Source organism: Salmo trutta, chromosome 19, assembly GCF_901001165.1.
Source record: "Salmo trutta chromosome 19, fSalTru1.1, whole genome shotgun sequence".
NCBI lineage: Eukaryota > Metazoa > Chordata > Actinopteri > Salmoniformes > Salmonidae > Salmo > Salmo trutta.
In genome coordinates this window covers 29,307,860-29,329,541 of record NC_042975.1, presented here as the reverse complement: position 1 = coordinate 29,329,541, position 21,682 = coordinate 29,307,860, and the positions used below count along the sequence as shown (strand labels likewise).

The following is a 21,682-nucleotide window of genomic DNA, read 5'->3' as shown; positions in this document are numbered from 1 at the left end:
CAGCTTACCGATCACTGTACCTGTACACAGCCCATCTGTAAATAGCACACCCAACTACCACATTTCTTTTGCAACCCAGTATCTCTACTTGCACATCTATCAATCCAGTGCTAAATTGTAATTATTCCACCTCTATGGCCTATTTATTGCCTTACCTCCCTAATCTTACTACATTTGCACACACTGTACATAGATTTTTCTATTTTGTTATTGACTGTACGTTTGTTTATTCTATGTGTAACTCTGTGTTGTTTTTGTCGCACTGCTTTGCTTAATCTTGGCCAGGACACAGTTGTAAATGAGAACTTGATCTCAACTGGCCTACCTGGTTAAATAAAGAAAAAATTAAGGGTTCTGCTTTATTTTTACTATTTTCTACATTGTAGAATAATAGTGAAGACATCAAAACTAAGAAATAACACCTTTGGAATCATGTAAATTAGTAAAAAAAAAGAAAAAAAAAAGTGTTAAACGAATCAAAATGATGTATTTAAGATTCTTCAAAAGTTACGCATTGACTGACCTTCATGTCTTGAAGTAATGATGGACTGTCGTTTCTCTTTGAGCTGTTCTTGACATAATATGGACTTGGTATTTTACCAAATAGGGCTATCTTCTGTATACCTCCCCTACCTTGCCACAACACAACTGATTGGCTCAAAAGCATTAATAATTAAGGAAAGAAACTCTACAAATGAACTTTTAACAAGGCATACCTGTTAATTGAAATGCATTCCAGGTGACTACCTCATTAAGCTGGTTGAGAGAATGCCAAGAGCGTGCAAAGCTGTCATCAAGGCAAAGGGTGGCTACTTTGAAGAATATCAAAATATATTTTCATTTGTTTGGTTACTACATGATTCCATGTGTTATTTCATAGTGTTGATGTCTTCACTATTATTCTACGATGTAGAAAATAGTGAAAATAAAGAAAAATCCTTGAATGAGTAGGTGCATTCAAACTTGACTGGTACTGTATGTATGTATGTATGTATGTATGTATGTATGTATGTATGTATGTATGTATGTATGTATGTATGTATGTATGTATGTATGTATGTATGTATGTATGTATGTATACATACTACCGTTCAAAAGTTTGGGGTCACTTAAAAACATCCTTGTTTTTGAAAGAAAAGCTCATTTTTTTGTCCATTAAAATAACATCAAATTGATCAGAAATACAGTGTAGACATTGTTAATGTTGTAAATGACTATTGTAGCTGGAAACTGCTGATTTTTATTTGAATATCTACATAGGCCCATTATCAGCAACCATCACTCCTGTGTTCCAACGGCATGTTGTGTTAGCTAACTGGCAGCTTCATCAAATAGTACCCGCAAAACACCAGTCTCAACGTCAACAGTGAAGAGGTGACTCCGGGATGATTGCCTTCTAGGAAGAGTTGCAAAGAAAAAGCCATATCTCAGATAATAAAAATAAAAGATTTAGATGGGCAAAAGAACAGACACTGGCCAGAAAACCTCTGCCTAGAGGGCCAGCATCCTGGAGTTGCCTCTTCACTATTGACGTTGAGACTGGTGTTTTGCGGGTACCATTTAATGAAGCTGCCAGTTGAGGATTTGAGGCATCTGTTTCTCAAACTAGACACACTAATGTACTTGTCCTCTTGCTCAGTTGTGCACCGGGGCCTCCCACTCCTCTTTCTATTCTGGTTAGAGACAGTTTGCGGTGTTCTATGACGGGAGTAGTACATAGTGTTGTACGAGATCTTCAGTTTCTTAGCAATTTCTCGCATGGAATAGCCTTAATTTCTCAGAACAAGAATAGACTGACGAGTTTCAGAAGAAAGTTCTTTGTTTCTGGCCATTTTGAGCCTGTAATCAAACCCACAAATGCTGATGCTCCAGATACTCAACTAGTCTAAAGAAGGCCAGTTTTATTGCTTCTTTAAGCAGAACAACAGTTTTCAGCTGCGCTAACATAATTGCAAAAGGGTTTTCTAATGATCAATTAGCCTTTTAAATTATAAACTTGGATTAGCTAACAACGTGCCATTGGAACACAGGAGTGATGGTTGCCGATAATGGGCCTCTTTAGATATTCCATAAAAATAAAAGCAGTTTTCAGCTACAATAGTCATTTACATTAACCATGTCTACACTGTATTTCTGATCAATTTGATGTTATTTTAAAATGAACCAAAAAAAACAAGGACATTTTTAAGTGACCCCAAACTTTTGAATGGTAGTACACACACACACACACACACACACACACACACACACACACACACACACACACACACACACACACACACACACGCGCGCGCGTACCTTTGTCACTGAAGTCGTCCACCAGTATGACCTCAGCGATGAGCTCAGGGGGCGAGCGATTGAGCACGCTGTGTACTGTCCTGAGCAGGGACGACCAACCCTCGTTGTGGAATGGGATGATGATGCTGGTGTTGGGCAACTTCTCCCCATACAGCTTCTGTTTACAGCTAAACACACACAAAAACAGGCAAATAAAATAATAAGCAACAAACAGCAATTGCCAAAAAGCAAATAGAGTGACTACTGAGGGGCTGTAGTGCAGGGTTGGTCTTCATAAAGTGTCTGAGTATGAGGATCAGTTTTAGCTTTTAAGAGCATAGTGAATAACGTTACATGGCCGGATGGGACCTAATCCTAGATCACTCATAATGTGAGATTCTTTATGATGACAGGCCCTGGTGTTGCACAAAAGTTATCTTCTGGAGAGATCAACAATACTTTAGTATTATCATGTAGGCCTAGTATTCATGACACACAAATGTAACCGGACGCAATGATACACAGTAATGATATCACAATATTAGGCTATATAATATGATTACTATATTGAAGTAATCATAGCAGATAATGAAAGCGGCAGTTTCTGGTTCATTAGTAAAATGAGAGCTAGAGCATAGCACTAGCCCAAATCTAATTTGTTGCAAAACATTGAGACAACTCAGACCAATTACGAGCACACCCACATATCCTTGCATTGTATCGCTGGAGCAATGGAATTTAGTGGCTTCCTTCATTGGAATACTGTCACAGCGAAACAAAGACATTGAATGTATCAAGACCAGATATCCACTCTGCAATTCCAGTGGTGACAACATGACTGTCACCACGCGGGAGCGGGCCTCCAGGGCAGACAGGACCACCGATTAGATATGGGAGAGCAGGTGTGGCTACCTGATTGGTCTAACTGACACAGAGTGATGGGCCTGACAGACGATTGTCACAGTGGCACTTCAGCTGTCAGAAGGCCAAGCTCCTGCCACAGCATCCTCTTCATCATCCCTCACTTTTTCACTAAAGAGAGGGTCCCAGGTCCCACAGACAGTGCTGCGAGAGACAGAAAGCGGGAGAGAGGGTGAGAAAGAGGAACAAAAAGAACGAGAGAGTGAAATAGCTTATTGCTCCCTAATATGCGAAGGCGGTATACTGGGGTATTGGAAATAGCCACAGGATGGTTTTTCAATAACTTTGAAACTATTTTTGACGTTTTCAATACATTTTAATATTTGTAGCATTTTTTTTTGTAAAACCCTGCAGTCAACTTGTGCAAAGCGTTAGGAGATAAAGCAGATCGCGTTCATCATTTCACCTATCACAGTATTTTACATTATGAAGCTTACTGTAGTTCCCCAGAACAGTTGAGCCAGTCACGTGTTTGTTAGTAAATAGCACAACTGGGGGAGCACGGTGAGTCCAGCTGTGTATTGACAGAGGTCGCGCTCTATACTGAAAACCAGTGTTTTTGGGATGTGCAACTAGTTCTCTTTCCCACACATTCTGCAAAAAAAATAGCTTCATTTTCATCAGATAAACAGAACTGCAACGCTACTTGGCTTGCAGCCACATGAGTAAATGAGCTTACAATAAAAAAAAAGCAAGGCCTTTTTTGCAAAAACGATGCATGGACATCATATTTCTAATGTTTAGGCCTATCATAGCAAATGTAGCTGGCTACATTCTAACGTTTTGCTTTAAGTTACTCTTGCATTTTACCAGAGATAAATAGGCTGGCTAGACCAAGAAAATTACCAGAGAAAAATACCTACATAAGTCCAAGCACTGTGTGCTGAAACTCTCATCTGAGTTTAGAAGTGCAACTTATGTACAAAATTAGTCAGATGCCTCTTCTCTGAGCAGAATAGGCAGGCCCGTTGCCCTTGCTACTTCAGACTCCACACATGCTGCTGGAAAGCCAGTACTGCTCTTCCTTCAGACAAGCATTCCTCAAAATGTTGTTTATTTAAAATGTTTAAAATGCTTGTAAATGTTCAAACTCAACAAAAAATGACATTTGGTAGCTCCTACCTATATACGTATAACTTTATGAATTGGATTGCCTGTCTTTGGATTATTTGTAAAACCATTTTTTAAATACATTTGCACTCGTTAGCATATTTAGCTAGCAGTCGCCATGGAAATACACTATTACTTGTGCTAATTTTAGCATTTTTTGGTGACACCCATTTTTTTGCATTTGTTACCCCCTTGTGTACTAAACCGATAATAAATTCCAGAGTGAGAGAAGGACGGCATAACAATATGAAAATGTGGATACCGCCTAACCCTACTCCCTAACCAGACTCCTTAGCAGGGCTCCTATGGACAGAGCAAGGGAGTAGAGCAGCGTAAAAAAAATAATAGGGAAAGTGAGATGCCAGCCACAGAGACTGGGCGAGTGACTGCGGCAACGGGCAAGCAGTAAGCCACCGCTTCATTACACGTTATTTAACAAGCCACAAATTTGCCAGATCGGACCCTTAAATTCCTCTTAAGGGGCCAACCTGTCATTCCCATGGCTGTTGGAACATCAATGGGCTGCTTGGAGCGAGATGGCTAGGGACTGTTAAGAGCACTGAGCAGGCAGCAGCCCATTCCGCAGAGGCTCTACTCACTGAAATTAGACTAGGGGAAATGTACCCAGAAGAAGCCAAAAGGTCCTGGATACTAAGACCCAAATGTCTTTATACAACGCCATTGAACAAGCTTAGGGAACATAAGCTATTCTCTACTGGCAGTTACACGTCGGTATACAGTGCATTCGGAAAGTATTCAGACCCCTGGACTTTTTCCACGTTACCCTTCAGCCTTATTCTAAAAATGATTAAATAGTCCCCCCCCCATTAATCCACAAACAATATCCCATAATGACTAAGCGAAAACAGGTTTATAGAATCTTTTGCAAATGTATTCAAAATAAATAACTTATTTACATAAGTATTCAGACCCTTCGCTATGAGACTCAAAATTGAGCATCCTGTTTCTATTGATCATCCTTGAGATGTTTCTACAAATTGGAGTACACCTGTGGTAAGTTCAATTGATTGGACATGATTTGGAAAGGCACACAGCTGTCTATTTAATAAGGTCCCACAGTAAAAATTACATGTCTTAGGTCAGTTAGGATCACCACTTTATTTTAAGAATGTGAAATGTCAGAATAATAGTAGAGAGAATGATTTATTTCAGCTTTTATTTCTTTCATCACATTCCCAGTGGGTCAGAAGTTCAAATACACTCAATTAGTATTTGGTAGTATTGCCTTTAAAATTGTTTAACTTGGGTCAAACATTTCGGGTAGCCTTCCACAGGCTTTCCACAATAACTTGGGTGAATTGACCCATTCCTCCTGACAGAGCTGGTGTAACTGAGTCAGGTTTGTAGGTCTCCTTGCTCACACACACTTTTTCAGTCCTGCCCACAGATTTTCTATGGGATTGAGGTCAGGGCTTTGTGATGGCCACTCCAATACCTTGACTTTGTTGTCATTGTTTATTTGGAAGACTCATCTGCGACCAAGCTTTAACTTCCTGACTGATGTCTTGAGATGTTGCTTCAATATATCCACATAATTTTCCTACCTCATGATGCCATCTATTTTGTGAAGTCCACCAGTTCCTCCTGCAGCAAAGCACCTCCACAACATTATGCTGCCACCCCAGTGCTTCACGGTTGGGATGGTGTTCTTCGGCTTGCAAGCGTCCCCCTTTTTCCTCCAAACATAACGATGGTCATAATGGCCAAACAGTTATATTTTTGTTTCATCAGACCAGAGGCCATTTCTCCAAAAAGTACGATCTTTGTCCCCATGTGCAGTTGCAAACCGTAGTCTAGATTTTTTTTATGGCGGTTTTGGAGCAGTGGCTTCTTCTTTGCTGAGCGGCCTTTCAGGTTATGTCGAAATAGGACTCGTTTTACTGTGCATATAGATACTTTTGTACCCGTTTCCTCCAGCATCTTCACAAGGTCCTTTGCTGTTGTTCTGGGATTGGTTTGCACTTTTCACACCAAAGTACGTTCATCTCTAGGAGACAGAACACGTCTCCTTCCTGAGCGGTATGGCGTCTGCGTGGTCCCATGGTGTTTACACTTGTGTACTATTGTTTGTACAGATGAACGTGGTACCTTCAGGTGTTTGGAAATTGCTCCAAAGGATGAACCAGACTTGTGGAGGTCTACAATTTTGAAGTCTTGGCTGATTTCTTTTGATTTTCCCATGATGTCAAGCAGAGAGGCACTGAGTTTGAAGGTAGGCCTTGAAATACATCCACAGGTACACCTCCAATTGACTCAAATTATGTCTTTAGAAGCTTCTGACAGGCTAATGGACATCATATAATTTTCTGGAATTTTCCAAGCTGTGTAAAGGCACAGTCAACTTAGTGTATGTACATTTCTGACCCACTGGAATTGTGATACCGTGAATTATAAGTGAAATAATCTGCATGTAAACAATTGTTGGAAAAATTACTTGTGTCATGCACAAAGTTGATGTCCTAACCGACTTGCCAAAGCTATAGTTTGTTAACAAGAAATGTGTGGAGTGGTTGAAAAACGAGTTTTAATGACTCCTACCTAAATGTATGTAAAATTCCAACTTCGACTGTAGGTCAGCAATGGGGAGTTACTGCTTCCTACAGGAGCACAAAACATGTAAGCTACATGTCAAGCTGTCTTTGAAAAGCCAGTCAGGTAAAAAGCTTGTCTAAATTTAAAAAAAGGGGAAGTGTTGTATTTTCAGGCAGGTAGCCTACATTGTCTAATTCTCTGTACGGTAATAATAATACATTATATTTTCTAAAGTGGTTTCTTGCATCATATAAACATTCTTACATCATATAAACAATGTAATGTACAGTCACCTATTTGGCCCATGGTGTTACAGACAAAGTAAAGAAGTTATGCCATGTAGGACTGCACTGAACACCACATACAGGCTACTGTAGGCCACCATAGAACTCAAAAGCTATTTCCATGTGAAAATGTTATTGGTTTTGTTGGTAGGCCTACATTATGCTCAAACAGTAGCCAATAAAACTGTAAGGCTACAGCTTCAGTGTTCACTGTAAATGCGCGCCGGAAGTTGCACAAAATTCTCACAACCTTCAAGTTTCCACTCACAAGACCAAAAATATGCTCAGTGCCCCAGAAAAATTGGAAGGAACATTGATCATGGCACAACGCCTCTCCCCATGTGACCTAATTGTTGTGTGCAAGTACTGAAATGCATGTGTAACTGATAGATGCACACACACACACACACGTTAATATTGTTAAATATATAGTAAAGTTTTTTTCGTTATGTGTCGGACCCCAGTAAGACTACCTGTCGCCATTGGCATCGGCTAATAGGGATCCTAAATCAATCAAATCTGTTATTGTTTTACATTATGAAGCTTACCCTAGTTCCACAGAACAGTTGAGCCAGTCACGGATTTGTTTGTAGATACACATCAGTCAGAGCGCTGTCTGCTGATAGAATGCCTGTTAGTGAATTCTCATCGGAGTGGAGAAGTGCAACTGAAGCCCGAGATTTGTCTTAGAGCATAAATTACAATAAGAAGCATTTTACATCTGCAAGATATTTCTTATGCATTCTTTGTTTCCTGCGTGAAAAACACCAAATTCTGCATTAACGCGACCCCCAACTTTCATTTGCTAGTTAATCTAAGTAAGTGGATGAATTAATAAGGTGACAGGGCATCATATTGTCACAGCTTTCAGCCGTGTTTGAGAAGTCAAAGCCCTTTGGATTCGTTATTTGTACAGATGCCACCATCTTGATTTCCTTGCATTTTTTCTCCTCTTCGTTCTCAGTCCATCTTCTCCTCTCAGAGTAGAACAGGCAGGCTCATTGCCCTAGCGACTCCAGACAAACACAGCATGTAGCCTACACATGCTGCTCCAGAGCCAGTACTGTTCTTCCTTCAGACAAGCATACGTCAAAACTTTGTTAATTTGCACTATGTTGTTTGTTCAGTCGCTGTAAAATGTCCAAACTCACCAAAAATGACATTTGGTATCTCCTACCTGTATATGTATAACTTCATGAGCTGGATTGCCCATCTTTGCAATTCGTTTTTTTTAATGTGCCCCCTTGTGTACTAAGGTGTGGCAAATCAAGAAGCTGATTAAACAGCATGTTCATTATGCAGGTGCACCTTGTGCTGGGGATAATTAAAGGCCACTCTAAAATGTGCCGTTTTGTCACACAACACAATGCCACAGATGTCTCAAGTTGAGGGAGTGTGCAATTGGCATGCTGACTGCAGGAATGTCAACCAGAGTTCTTGACAGATAATTGAATGTTAATTGCTCTACCATAAGCCACCTTCATTGTTTTAAAGAATTTGGCAGTACGTCCAACTGGCCTCACAACCGCAGACAACGTGTAAGTACGCCAGTCCAGGACCGCCACATCCGGCCTCTTCACCTGCAGGATCGTCTGAGACCAGCCACCTGGACAGCTGATGAAACTGATTAGTATTTCTGTGTGGGAAAAACTAATTCTGATTGGCTGGGCCTGGCTCCCAAGTGAGTGGGCCTATGCCCTCCCAGGCCTACCCATGGCTGCACCACTGCCCAGTTAAGTCCATAGATTAGGACCTAAGGAATTTATTTCAATTTACTGATTTCCTTATATGAACTGTAACTCAGTAAAATAATTGAAATTGTTGCATTGATATTTCAGTATATAAACATTTCCAGAACTCACAAGCGCATAAGAGGGAGGCTTGCACTAATGGTACTGGCCCATGCACTGATCAAATACACCACTGGAACGCTGATTAAATATACTAATAATTTGAAAGACTGCTCAGAAAACCAGGTGTTTTAATTGGCATATGCTTACTTCGATTTTGACCTTACACCGATTAAGATAAGCAGAATAAGGTGTTTAGATGACTAATGCCATACTAGGCCTTCTGCCACAATCAGTTTAATATTACATTATTAGTGTGCATATAAATATACTCAATAGCTTGAGGAAAGTAGCTACATCTTCAAATATGAATGAAATGCACCTTCCACTTAATGCTCATATGCATTTTGCATCATCAGGAGCATGTGAAACAACTAGAGCCCAACCCATACGGGATTTTTGGGTCCGAATTCCATTTTAGGGAAGCAAATTCCCATTTTAGGGAAGCAAAATATCGGCCAATATAATCGGCCGATATTTTGTTTTAGAGGTGAAATGAAAAAAACAGACCTAGGTTTATAAAATTTTTGTGTGAAAGGATTAAAACAGATATTCTGAATGATGCTTTCAACAAAATATAAAAATGTATTGAATTTAAGAACATTTTATTTGTGGTTTACAGGATTTCTACCAAAAATAAACTAGATCCTCTATATGCTAAACCACCACAAAGGGTCACTGGCCAGATTACGTTTTTAAATCATAGTCTCAAAGTAAATCTGAAACTGCAGTTCACAAATGTGACCAGATTCAGGAAACTAGGCATATGTAGAATGTCACAACTTAACAGGAGAGCCGTTTGAATATCAAAAATATTTTTTTATCAAAATGCGTTTTTGAGCAGAAATGCCTTCTTGAACATGTGAACTTTCATTTGCCTTAACACACTCGTATGCCATCTGTAAATACAAATACAATTGTTAAATTACGAGCCTTGTTGGTTAAGCCACAGAAAAAGCTGGCAACCTTTCCACTAGCCATGATTGGCTGAGATAATGAGTGGGCTGGACATGCCGAGAGAGGAGTTCGGATTGGTCTGCCATAGAAGCTTGTCAGAAGCTTGTGTTGGTAATCCTATCAAATGCTGATTTTAAAAAAAAATGTATTGTGTGGTGGAGCTGCATACGTGTGGCTCTCCACTTCCTGGAGGATCAAGTTTTGAAAAATCAGCGGAATTAAAGTATGATAGCTAAAGAGATGGAGGAAACACCGGTCTCCGGATTTCATCTTCAAACTAAGAGCAACCGTGGTATGGCATTCCTGACAGGGAGACGCGTCCACGCACGATGATGTATACAGGTAAGATAGCTAGCTAATGCTAGACTAACGTTACATTCAGATATTACACGTTTTCTAATTTTGACAGATAAATGGCTTCATTTCAAGCTAACGTTAGCTGGCTGGCTCCCTACCTGACGTTATTATTCGTTTCCCAGAGCCGTTTGTTGTTCCAGTTAGAGCCTAATGTTAGCTAGCTAACATTGAACATGGTTGGTTAGCTCCCAGCACTGTGGCATTGTTGGCACTGTTCATTGTTGTTTGACTAGCTACTGTTAGATTTCTGGTTCATTAGCTAATACGTTGTGTGACATGTGTGAACTTACACTTTGTTTACCTAGCTAGCTACATTGTTCACCTAGCTAGAAAGCTATACGTCTTAAGCTAAAGTGTACTGTTAGCTAGCTAGCTAACGTTAGCTGGCTGGCTCCCTAAGTGATATTATTAATTTCCCAGAGCCTTGTGCTGTTCTAGTTAGAGCCTAATGTTAGCTAGTGAACATTGAACATGGTTGGTTAGCTCCCAGCACTGTTTATTGTTTAACTTCTCTAGGGTAGGGAGCAGTATTTTGACGTCCGGATGAAAGGCGTGCCCGTAGTAAACTGCCTGCTACTCAGGCTCAGAAGGTAGGATATGCATATTATTAGTAGATTTGGATAGAAAACACTCTGAAGTTTCTAAAACTGTTTGAATGATGTCTGAGTATAACAGAACTCATATGGCAGGCAAAAACCTGAGAAAAATCCAACCAGGAAATGTGGAAATCTAAGGTTTGTAGTTTTTCAAGTGACTTGGGGTTCATTTTGCACTTCCTAAGGCTTCCACTAGATGTCAACAGTCTTTAGAACGTTGTTTCATGCTTCTACTGTGAATAGGGAGAGAACAAGAGCTCCTGGAAGTAGATGAGTGAGAAAATGACATGAGCTCAGTGGCGCCCGTTCCTGTGAGAGTTAGCTGTGTTCCTTTTCTTTTTTGAAGACAAAGGAATCGTCCGGTTCGAATATTATGGAAGATTTATGATAAAAACATCCTAAAGATTAATTCTATACATCATTTGACATGTTTCTACAAACTGTAGTATAACTTTTTTGACTTTTAGTTTGGACTTAGTAAGCGCGTGCCTTACATTTGGAATAGTGAACCTAACGCGAACAAAATGGAGGTATTTGGACATAAAGATGAACTTCATCGAACAAAACAAACATTTATTCTGGAACTGGGATTCCTGGGAGTGCATTCCGATGAAGATCAAAGGTTGACTCCAAAATGGCGGGTATCTGTATGGCTTGCTTTGATATCTGAGCGCTGTACTCAGATTATTGCAAAATTTGCTTTCGCCGTAAAACTTTTTTGAAATCTGACACAGCGGTTGCATTAAGGAGAAGTGTATCTATAATAATTTGAATAACTGTTGAATAATTTATCAACGTTTATGAGTATTTCTGTAAATTGATGTGCTCATTCACCGGAGGTTTGGGAGGCCAAACATTTCTTAACCTGTTAGGGCTAGGGGGCAGTATTTACACGGCCGGATAAAAAACGTACCCGATTTAATCTGGTTACTACTCCTACCCAGTAACTAGAATATGCATATAATTATTGGCTTTGGATAGAAAACACCCTAAAGTTTCTAAAACTGTTTGAATGGTGTCTGTGAGTATAACAGAACTCATATGGCAGGCAAAAACCTGAGAAGATTCCTTACAGGAAGTGCCCTCTCTGACAAGATCTTGTTCTTCTCGTCTCTGTTTATTGAAGACTGAGGATCTTTGCTGTAACGTGACACTTCCTACGGCTCCCATAGGCTCTCAGAGCCCGGGAAAAAGCTGAATGATATCGAGGCATCCCCAGGCTGAAACACATTTGCGCTTTTGGCAAGTGGTCGATCAGAGGATAATGGGCTTAGGCGCGTGCACGAGTCGACCCCGTGCTTTATTTTCTTTCGTCTATTTACCTAAACGCAGATTCCCGGTTGGAATATTATCGCTTTTTTACGAGAAAAATTGCATAAAAATTGATTTTAAACAGCGGTTGACATGCTTCGAAGTACGGTAATGGAATATTTAGAATTTTTTTGTCACGAAATGCGCCGTGCTCGTAACCCTTATTTACCCTTTCGGATAGTGTCTTGAACGCACAAACAAAACGCCGCTGTTTGGATATAACTATGGATTATTTGGGACCAAACCAACATTTGTTATTGAAGTAGAAGTCCTGGGAGTGCATTCTGACGAAGAACACCAAAGGTAATCAAACTTTTCTAATAGTAAATCGGAGTTTGGTGAAGGCTAAACTTGCTGGGTGTCTAAATAGCTAGCCCTGTGATGCCGGGCTATCTACTTAAAATATTGCAAAATGTGCTTTCACCGAAAAGCTATTTTAAAATCGGACATATCGAGTGCATAGAGGAGTTCTGTATCTATAATTCTTAAAATAATTGCTATGCTTTTTGTGAACGTTTATCGTGAGTAATTTAGTAAATTCACCGGAAGTTTGCGGGGGGTATGCTAGTTCTGAACGTCACATGCTAATGTAAAAAAGCTGTTTTTTGATATAAATATGAACTTGATTGAACAAAACATGCATGTATTGTATAACATAATGTCCTAGGTGTGTCATTTGATGAAGATCATCAAAGGTTAGTGCTGCATTTAGCTGTCTGGGTTTTTGTGACATTATATGCTAGCTTGAAAAATGGGTGTCTAATTATTTCTGGCTGGGTACTCTGCTGACATAATCTAATGTTTTGCTTTCGTTGTAAAGCCTTTTTGAAATCGGACAGTGTGGTTAGATTAACGAGAGTCTTGTCTTTAAAATGCTGTAAAATAGTCATATGTTTGAGAAATTGAAGTAATAGCATTTCTAAGGTATTTGAATAACGCGCCACAGGATTCCACTGGCTGTTACGTAGGTGGGACGATTTCGTCCCGCATACCCTAGAGAGGTTAACATTACACGCCAATGTAAAATTGAGTTTTTGGATATAAAAATGAACTTTATCGAGCTAAACATACATGTATTGTGTAACATGAAGTCCTATGAGTGCCATCTGATGAAGATCAAAGGTTAGTGATTCATTTTAGCTGTATTTCTGTTTTTTTGTGACGACTCTCCTTGCTTGGAAAATGGCTGTGTGGTTTTTCTTGTCTCGGCGCTGTCCTAACATAATCTAATGTTATGCTTTCGCCCTAAAGCCTTTTTGAAATCAGACAATGTGGTTGGATTAACGAGAAGTGTATCTTTAAAATGGGATATAATAGTTGTATGTTTGAGAACTTTGAATTATGAGATTTTTGTTGTTTTGAATTTGTCGCCCTGCTAGCGTCCCACATACCCCAGAGAGGTTAACTAGCTAACGTTGGCTGGCTGGCTCGTTAGCTAATGTTACGATGTGACGTGTGTACAACACCCGGTGTCAGTAAACGTCAGCACAAAAGCGTAATTAAATTGTTGCCAGCAAGGCTGGTTAGGCTGTTTTCATGTTAGAGAGCGAAACGAGATGGGTAAGGGTGTGAACGATGCTGAATGGGTGTAGACAAAGAAGAGCTCTTCACTAGATAGCAAAACATTCAAAAGGCGATTTTCTCAAAAGTGAGTTTACAAGTTGATCAGCTTTCAAAGCAGAATTACTTTCCCATTGTTTCTCAAATGCAGCGTATGATATACCATTTTGTAGCTCTGAGTCTACTTTTATATAATATAAAAAACACCACTTCAAATGTTGTTACATAAGACCGAATCCAGGTGGCGAGTCACAAATAAGCATTGAATAGCAGTAACATGTCGTTCGGAATCTCACCACTAGGTGTCATCGTCAGCATTTGTTTCGAGTAGATTTACTACAGTATTTACAGTCAAAGGTCATGTAAACTAACACTTTATGGCAACCTCGCAATGAGTGTACGTTACAACACAGGTTAGCTGTTCATTACGACAATGTTTTCTTACAGAAAATGTATATGTATTTTCTATAGATTGCAACTGCAAATGGCATGCGCTGATGACTGAAAATGTTCATGCAGGCAAATGCTTGCCGGGCTGTTTTGGTAACGTTAGCTTCTTAACTCATGAATGCAAATAATGGCCTGAATGATAGAGCTGCGACAACTGTCTTGCTTTTTTGCAGATAGCATATTTTGGAAAACTAACTAAATAAGCCCACTGTATAAAATAATAGGCCCAGACAGTAATCATGTTATTTGTGTACCATGGACGAGTGTTCACTTTTGCGCCAGTCCAGTGTTAGCATATAAGTAGCACAGATTGCTAGCTAGCTTGGCTAACTACCTTGCTAACTAGATAGCTAAGCTAATGTTAACTAAGGGAGAATGTGATGAAGACAGGGCTGGCTGCTTGGTGAAGTGTACTTTTTATTATTTACATATTCAAATACGCGGACTACGGCAAGCTACTCACCGTCAAACCATGCAGACTCTCTCTCACATTGTTACTTAGGGCTTAATTATGTTCAATGAGCAACTCAGAGCACCCTCTTCAGGCAACCATTGAACATTTTAAAAAATTACCGTAAATGAGCAGACGCATTTGTTTATTCTATGTGTATAATATCAATGCTTTATCTGTGGAATAAAGACAGATTCACATAAAAATTTGTAAGGCTAATGTCGGCTGATAATATCTGTCAACCGATTTTTCGGTCGGGCCCAAGAAACAACGGTGACTAAACTATACTTATCCCTTTGAAGGAATGTGGAGTTGACAAGCTGGGTAAATTAAAGAGAAACACGCACTCACTTTGGGTGCCGGATGTCTGCGACAGAGCGGTTGAGGGAGATCCTATCGCTGACAAAGATGTTGAACCCATTCTCCCTGTAGGCCTGGTCCACCCGGTCAGTGTCGCTCAGAGGAAAGGGCTTACCCTGCTCCCCGTTACCTGCACGCACGCGCAGAGAGAACAGAACAGACATGAGTGCAAAGATAATGTCAACTTAGGTTGAAATGCCTTGGTCCATCCATCTGTTGTCGTGTTCTAGCCAGTAATGATCTGCTTTTCTCTGACAGACAGTGAAAGTACCTGGACTTAGTGTCAGCTAAAATCCCTTCTGTCTGAGGTACAGTACCTGCTGAATGAACCATAAGGACATTAGAAATGTCTTGCAGTCCGTCGACCACATTAGTTTTAATAGCCTACAGTCGTTGTGCTAGAATCAAAACCTTTGAAAAGCTCATGTTCCTACAAACATATAATGCCTTGTGTGGAATCATTTGTTATTGCAGTATAGTTGTGGGCTTCAAACCTCAAACTAAAAGGGGAGTGAGTGTGTGCGAGGGATTTCCTGAAGTTCTGTCCTACCAGAGCGAGCAGCATCTCTCCTGATTGCCTCGTAGTCGTGCCAGTCCTTCCTCCGCACGCCGTCCCGCCCCACCTGGGCATCCTTCTGGGGCCTGACTTTTACTCCCTGCCAAAACACACAGGAACAGAGGGTCAAACATCAGGACATACACCCACACACAGAGGGAATCACACACATACTGTACAGAGGGTCAAACGCATCATCACATGCAGGACACACACAACGGGAACAGAGGGTCACATATCAGGACACCTCACTAACCAGCAACCCTTATACCAGAGCCTGTGAGGCGTGATGCTCAAGTAGCTATATTAGTAGGTCTACATCACATTGAGAGCATATTCATAAACATAACCATACAAGGAAATAAACAAACAGTTGTCCATTTCAACAGCAGAGAACCTTGCAAACACACAACCATTACCAATAATCATTATGGGATTTGTTTTGCCATCAGTTATAATTAAATGCAAGAGCTGGGCCTTACGTGCTGCTATGCTGGTCAGCATTTTTCAGAGGCTTGAGAGCAGAGCAGAAGTGGAAAATGGGAATGAAGGAACACAAGTATAGAAAAACGAATTTGACTTTAACACTAGAACTGGCATAGGCCAATTGCCACTGACATTTGATTTAGTAAATAATAATAATCTCAACAACAAAAACGTCCTGCTTCTTCCCTGACTTTTCCTAAATGTTTGTATTTTACATTGCTCATTTGTCACAATTTTGAAATCAAGTATTTAGAGCCTTTTTACCTGTTTTTTCCCCACACCTATTCCCAATTTAACCTGCCAAGACAATGCGGTGTAGGAAGTTGGTACCCAGCCAGGCACTAATGCGGCTCTCTCTCTCTCTCTCTCTCTCCTTACTGAATGAATCACAGATGGATGAATGGGCGATGAGTTTGTGTTATGCCTATTTATTAGCGTTGGTGTTCATGTTAATATCTTAACCACGCGCCTTGCAGGTTGGTACCATTCTCTTACCTTTTACTTTGTAAAAAGAAGCTGTTACAGGACGGTTGTATTTACTATAACTATATCACATTTATTGTAAGGGAAACAAAAACATGCTACGTGTTGCAGTAGGCTTTTAGAATAATGCTAAACATATTCTTGACTATCAAAGTTGATGAGCAAGGGGAAACAAACTACACCAGTCAGCCTGAAACTAATTTCACACAAGAGTTAGCCTAAAGACAATATTAAATATCTGCTAAATGCATATGGGGAAACACTCTGCTTCACAATGTCTCAATTCCATCTCAGTAAGGGAGGAGGGATCACAGTTGGTGTCAGGTAGGATGTCCATCGGCCACGAGGTGAGAGAGTAGTGAGGTTAGCACTGGGTCAGACTAGAGTCAATGGACCGCTCTGAAATAGACAGACACACACGGTCCTTCTTACACACAAAATCCCTAGCAGAAAAGATGAGCTAGGTACAATTCAATCCATCACTTGGGTTTAGCTATGGAAGAACAAGGAATTTTGGATACATAGCAGTAAAACTACTAAAAAAAAACTCAGTGCTACAAAGTTCACACAATGGAAATGTATAACATTTCATTTCAAGCTTGTATCCTTGTGAGAATATCAATCCCAAGGCTCGCACATGCTCGTTTTCACTTAGGTAACGCACACACTTTTCTACTCCACTGAAAAATGCATGCAGTGATTTGGCCATTAATCCAAGTCATCGCCTTTGGTCTAAAAATGATCCCTTTTAGGCGGCAGATGTCACAAATTTGGATCACAACACAATGGGGAAATAATTAGCTCAATGGGAGGTTGCAATTAGTGAAACATTGTTCATGTAAATTGAAAGCCAAATTGCATGGATCTCAATTAATTACTCAAATCAGTCTGCTAAGTAATATCACTGTGATGAGAAACAAACACACAAATACAACTTCTTGGTATTCGGGGTTGGGGCAGGGTACACTGTATTTGCAATGTATGTATGTATGTATGTATGTATGTATGTATGTATGTATGTATGTATGTATGTATGTATGTATGTATGTATGTAGGCTACTACTATCTAGTCTAGGCCTATTTGTCAAACCGATTATACATCAAAGGCCTACGTAAAAGTTTAAAACTGTTGGGCAGTGTGTGTGTGTGTGTGTGTGTGTGTGTGTGTGTGTGGGGGGGGGGGGGGGGGGGTAATTAGGCTATAGTACTGAGTCGTAGTGCTCCTGGTTAGGTTATGTCAGAGCTGCGTACTTATCTATTTGTCAAACAGCTGACGTCAATACACCTGGGGGACTGCACACTGGCCTGATGTCCATTTCTACATGTTCCCTGGCCAGAGGGAGAGGCATGAGAGGCAAGGCCACTCAAACCCATTGAATGGCAGTAAACACTCAACCAGAGCTGATAAAATGTAGACACGCTAACAAAAGTAAGCTTCAATTTAACAATCTGGAACAAGATTATTAAAAGGTCTACATTGGTGGGGGATGGAGTGAGTTAGGCCAAGACAACAATGTAACACACTTTTTGAAACCTAAATATGTTGGATCTTAATTTGATCACCCTGTTGCAAGATAACTTTCCTGCAACGCAGAAAATGTAAACCTTGTAGTGTATTTTACTTTTAAAAGGGCTTATGAAGTTTGTAATTTCCAGTTTGAAATATCAGAAAAAATATTTCAACCAATATAAAAATGTCAATTCTTATCCACATTTCCTGTTGCTGGAAATGTGATGATTATTTTCCTGCTGTAACCAACTGTCTTTAATTAAAGATACTACATCTGTAGTGAAAAGCGCTGTATGTATATACCATTATAGATCCAATCCATCATGACATGATTTCACTGCACAGCAAATTACACAGGCCTTATGTTACAGGGTTAGGCCTACATTATGATAGATTGATACAATGCCTCTGACAAGGATAAAAGCAGTTTGACCACAGATCAGCTTTGTAAGCAGGTTGATAACAGTAGGCCTAGGCTACATGCAGAACAGACACTTGTTCACTGGCACAAACACCAATTAAAAACAATAATAGATTTGTAGTGAAATACTTCCTTTCTCTTCAAAAGCTTTGCATGTCTCACTGTGTATGCATCTGGCGGCCCTACTGCCACTGTATGTTGAGATTTACTTCATCCTCACAGACACACAGCAAGCAGAGAAAATCATCTCTGACGGACAGGTAACCTTATTAATCACCAGCTTAGACTCACTGTCACACTTCTGTACTGAGGCAGGCACTGAGATCAAGCCTCAGTTCAAGAGAGCCGCTCTCAAAATGTTACGACGAGAGCCTTTCCCCTCTTCACTGACGAGGACCGACAAGTCGATCTGTGCTTCCTCCTCCTCCTCAGAAGCAAGATTGTGCCTCAGCATTTCCTATTGATAAAAATGTCAGAACACGGAGTTATGATATTCCACGGAGGCTTGCTGCTCTAACAAGACCTTCGGAAACAAGACAAGGAGCTTCGGAAAACTTTTCACGGTATGTGTAGTGACATGAGAAACGATAGAGGTGGGGGGGTAGACATATAAAGAGGGGGGGGGGAATAGGGATAAACAGAGCTGGAAGGAGCGTTAAGGCCAAAGAGATAATGAGAGAAAGGTGGTTTGTGGCCCTCCTATACCCTCTTACTCAGTTGAAGACAGAGCTCCACTGTGGACCTCAGAAGAAAACAAACATGCCAGCAATGGCATAATCATACCCAGAAAAGCTGTTGTAACTACTGAATACTAAAGTAAGGGAAATGAAACCAAACATTACATTACCCAACAGCAGTCGGATCCCCCTTTTCACATTAGAGCACATTAGCATTACTCATCCTACTATGCGTGCACTGGCCCAGACTTACTATACAAAGGCATAACAAGCATCCTTTCCACCGCTGAACATCAGTGTGAGGCCCACTACCGTCATAATCAACACCATCAGAAGACTCCACGCAGGCAGAAACTCGTTTCAACACAGGCTCTTTTCCATTCCATCAGTATTCAAGGCACAGCACAAACACACTAATAGGGCAACGCTCAGACGTATCTCTCGTTCTGCACTCAGTCTTTATAAGTAACGGTCCATGATGCATTTGCAATCAAGCACAAATTTGGCTAAAAGCAGAGTGGTAAAAAACATTGGCCCATTTTACCAGGCTGAGTGATCATTAATTAACTTCAATGTACCCTCTTAATGGTCTACTCATCCGATGGCTGTTCCTAGCAAATCGTATCTGTGTGGGGAGGAAATATTATGTATAAAGTAAAGTGTGTGTCGACTGCATCCTGTCATTAATCAGTAAATGGTAAGGCAGCAGCAGCGGCCGCCTATAATTTGCAACAGGCAAATAACACTTCAGGGCTGAAATAACTAGCAAAACAAAAGACTGGTCAGACATCCAGTCAGACAGAACAGCTTCGTGGCATGGCACGGTGCAGTTGGCTGTCAGAGGCTGCTCACTGGATGAGCATCAGAGAGCTGGTCCCAGTGACCTTAGCCAGGTCTGTAAATGGAGGGATTTGAAGATTATGGACCACCCTCTCTGAATCACAATCGAACCTCATTTCCATCCAGCTGTGGTCCATCGTTAATCTCAAACACCAGATTATGAGTGGCACTGAGGGCTGGGGTTGATATTGCGTCCTCTGCTTGGGCTCTCCGTCACACCATAGAACTCAAATCGTTCAGAGTTCCAGATTTTGGATGCAAGACAGTCTCATACATGCACATGCAGACGCACACTCTGGCTCTGGCTCCTCTGGTTGTCCTGCTTCTTGTGGTATGTCATCAAATGGCTACCCAGACTATTTGCATTGCCCCCCCCCCCTCCCTCTTCTACGCTGCTGCTACTCCCTGTTATTATCTATGCATAGTCACTTTAATAACTCTACATACATGTACATATTACCTCGACACCGGTGCCCCCGCACATTGACTCTGTACAGGTACCCCCTGTATATAGCACCGCTACTGTTATTTTACTGCAACGCTTTTATTAGTTATTTTTATATCTTAATTTTTTTAAAGGTATTTTCTTAAATACTGCATTGCTGGTTAAGGGCTTGTAAGTAAGCATTTCACTATAAGGTCTACACCTGTTGTATTCGGCACACGTGACAAATACAATTTGATTTGTTCTGATAATGTGATGCTTGGCATGGGACTGGCGTTACTGGCTCTCCTAGAGATCTCCAGATGTCTAAACAAACGCACAACCCAGAAGGATGAGGACTAAGCCTTGCCAACCCCCTCAGCTTAGCTCAACTATGGGGAGAACAGAACTGTGTTAAGATGGAGCTCTGAAAGATGGACCACTGTAGTCCTCAATAAAATATGTAAAACTGCAGAAGACACCAGTTGGACAGACGTGGACACAACTGAATATTTGTCTTCATCAAATGCCTGTCAAACAAAGCTAGCGACCAACTCTTGTTTGATTTGTATATTCTGTCCATTCGTACCAAATGAACGCACATTAGCAGAATACACAAGTGAAGCGTGAAAGTCTGGAGAATCTGAACAGTGTGCTTGAAATGGTTTTCATCCTGAAGAACACCACAAATGTACCAATCACTATTCAAAAACAAGTGCAAGAAATATGCCTCAGGTTTTAGGACGTCTACATCAAAACTGTGTTTGTCCTCATTTCGCAAATGTGTATACATGCCCTGACATTAAGCATGAGCTTAGACAATGGAATCTAAAATCTATTTAGGAATCTTGAACGGAAATGCAATCATTAACATTATGCAGAGGTTATCAAGGCAATAATTACTTTTGTTGAGTTTGGGGCTGTGCTTGCGAGGACGATGGGCAGGTATCTGGTATAGAACGCTTGCCTATCCTCGAGCTGGAATCAAATCTATTGTGTAGGGGAAGAACCTGTATAGCATCCAAATAATTAAAACCGTCTTCGGGAGGTACGGATTAGTAAACAGATTGAGTTCCGCAGCCAGATCCCCAGGACTGAGAGAAAGAGTGTTATTGGATTGTCTTTATTTGGAAGAGAGCTCTTACTACCAGGGGCCTGATAAGAGAAGGACTGCCCATGCATTCTCTATGAGGATGGGAATCAGAGAACCGCCGGTCAATACTTGCCTTTCTGTTTCCATAGCACCTG

General features: G+C 40.6%; 1 protein-coding gene across 5 annotated transcripts in view; it reads right to left on the bottom strand.

Moving 5' to 3' along the window:
* LOC115154303 (polypeptide N-acetylgalactosaminyltransferase 10) overlaps nt 1–21,682 on the bottom strand; it is a 112,005-nt gene that overhangs the window by 67,384 nt on the left and 22,939 nt on the right. For 4 of the 5 annotated variants that reach the window (XR_003867863.1, XR_003867864.1, XR_003867865.1 and 1 more), the window contains exons 2-4: nt 15,588–15,693; nt 15,029–15,167; nt 2,299–2,465 (exon numbers count right to left, since the gene is read on the bottom strand). Coding sequence is in view for 2 of the 5 variants with exons in the window: in XM_029700382.1 (XP_029556242.1) it covers nt 2,299–2,465; nt 15,029–15,167; nt 15,588–15,693 (412 nt within the window). In the remaining 3 variants the exon portion in view is untranslated. Of the gene's footprint in view, nt 1–2,298; nt 2,466–15,024; nt 15,168–15,587; nt 15,694–21,682 lie in introns of those variants that run through there. The other variant, XM_029700383.1, reaches the window with a different exon arrangement.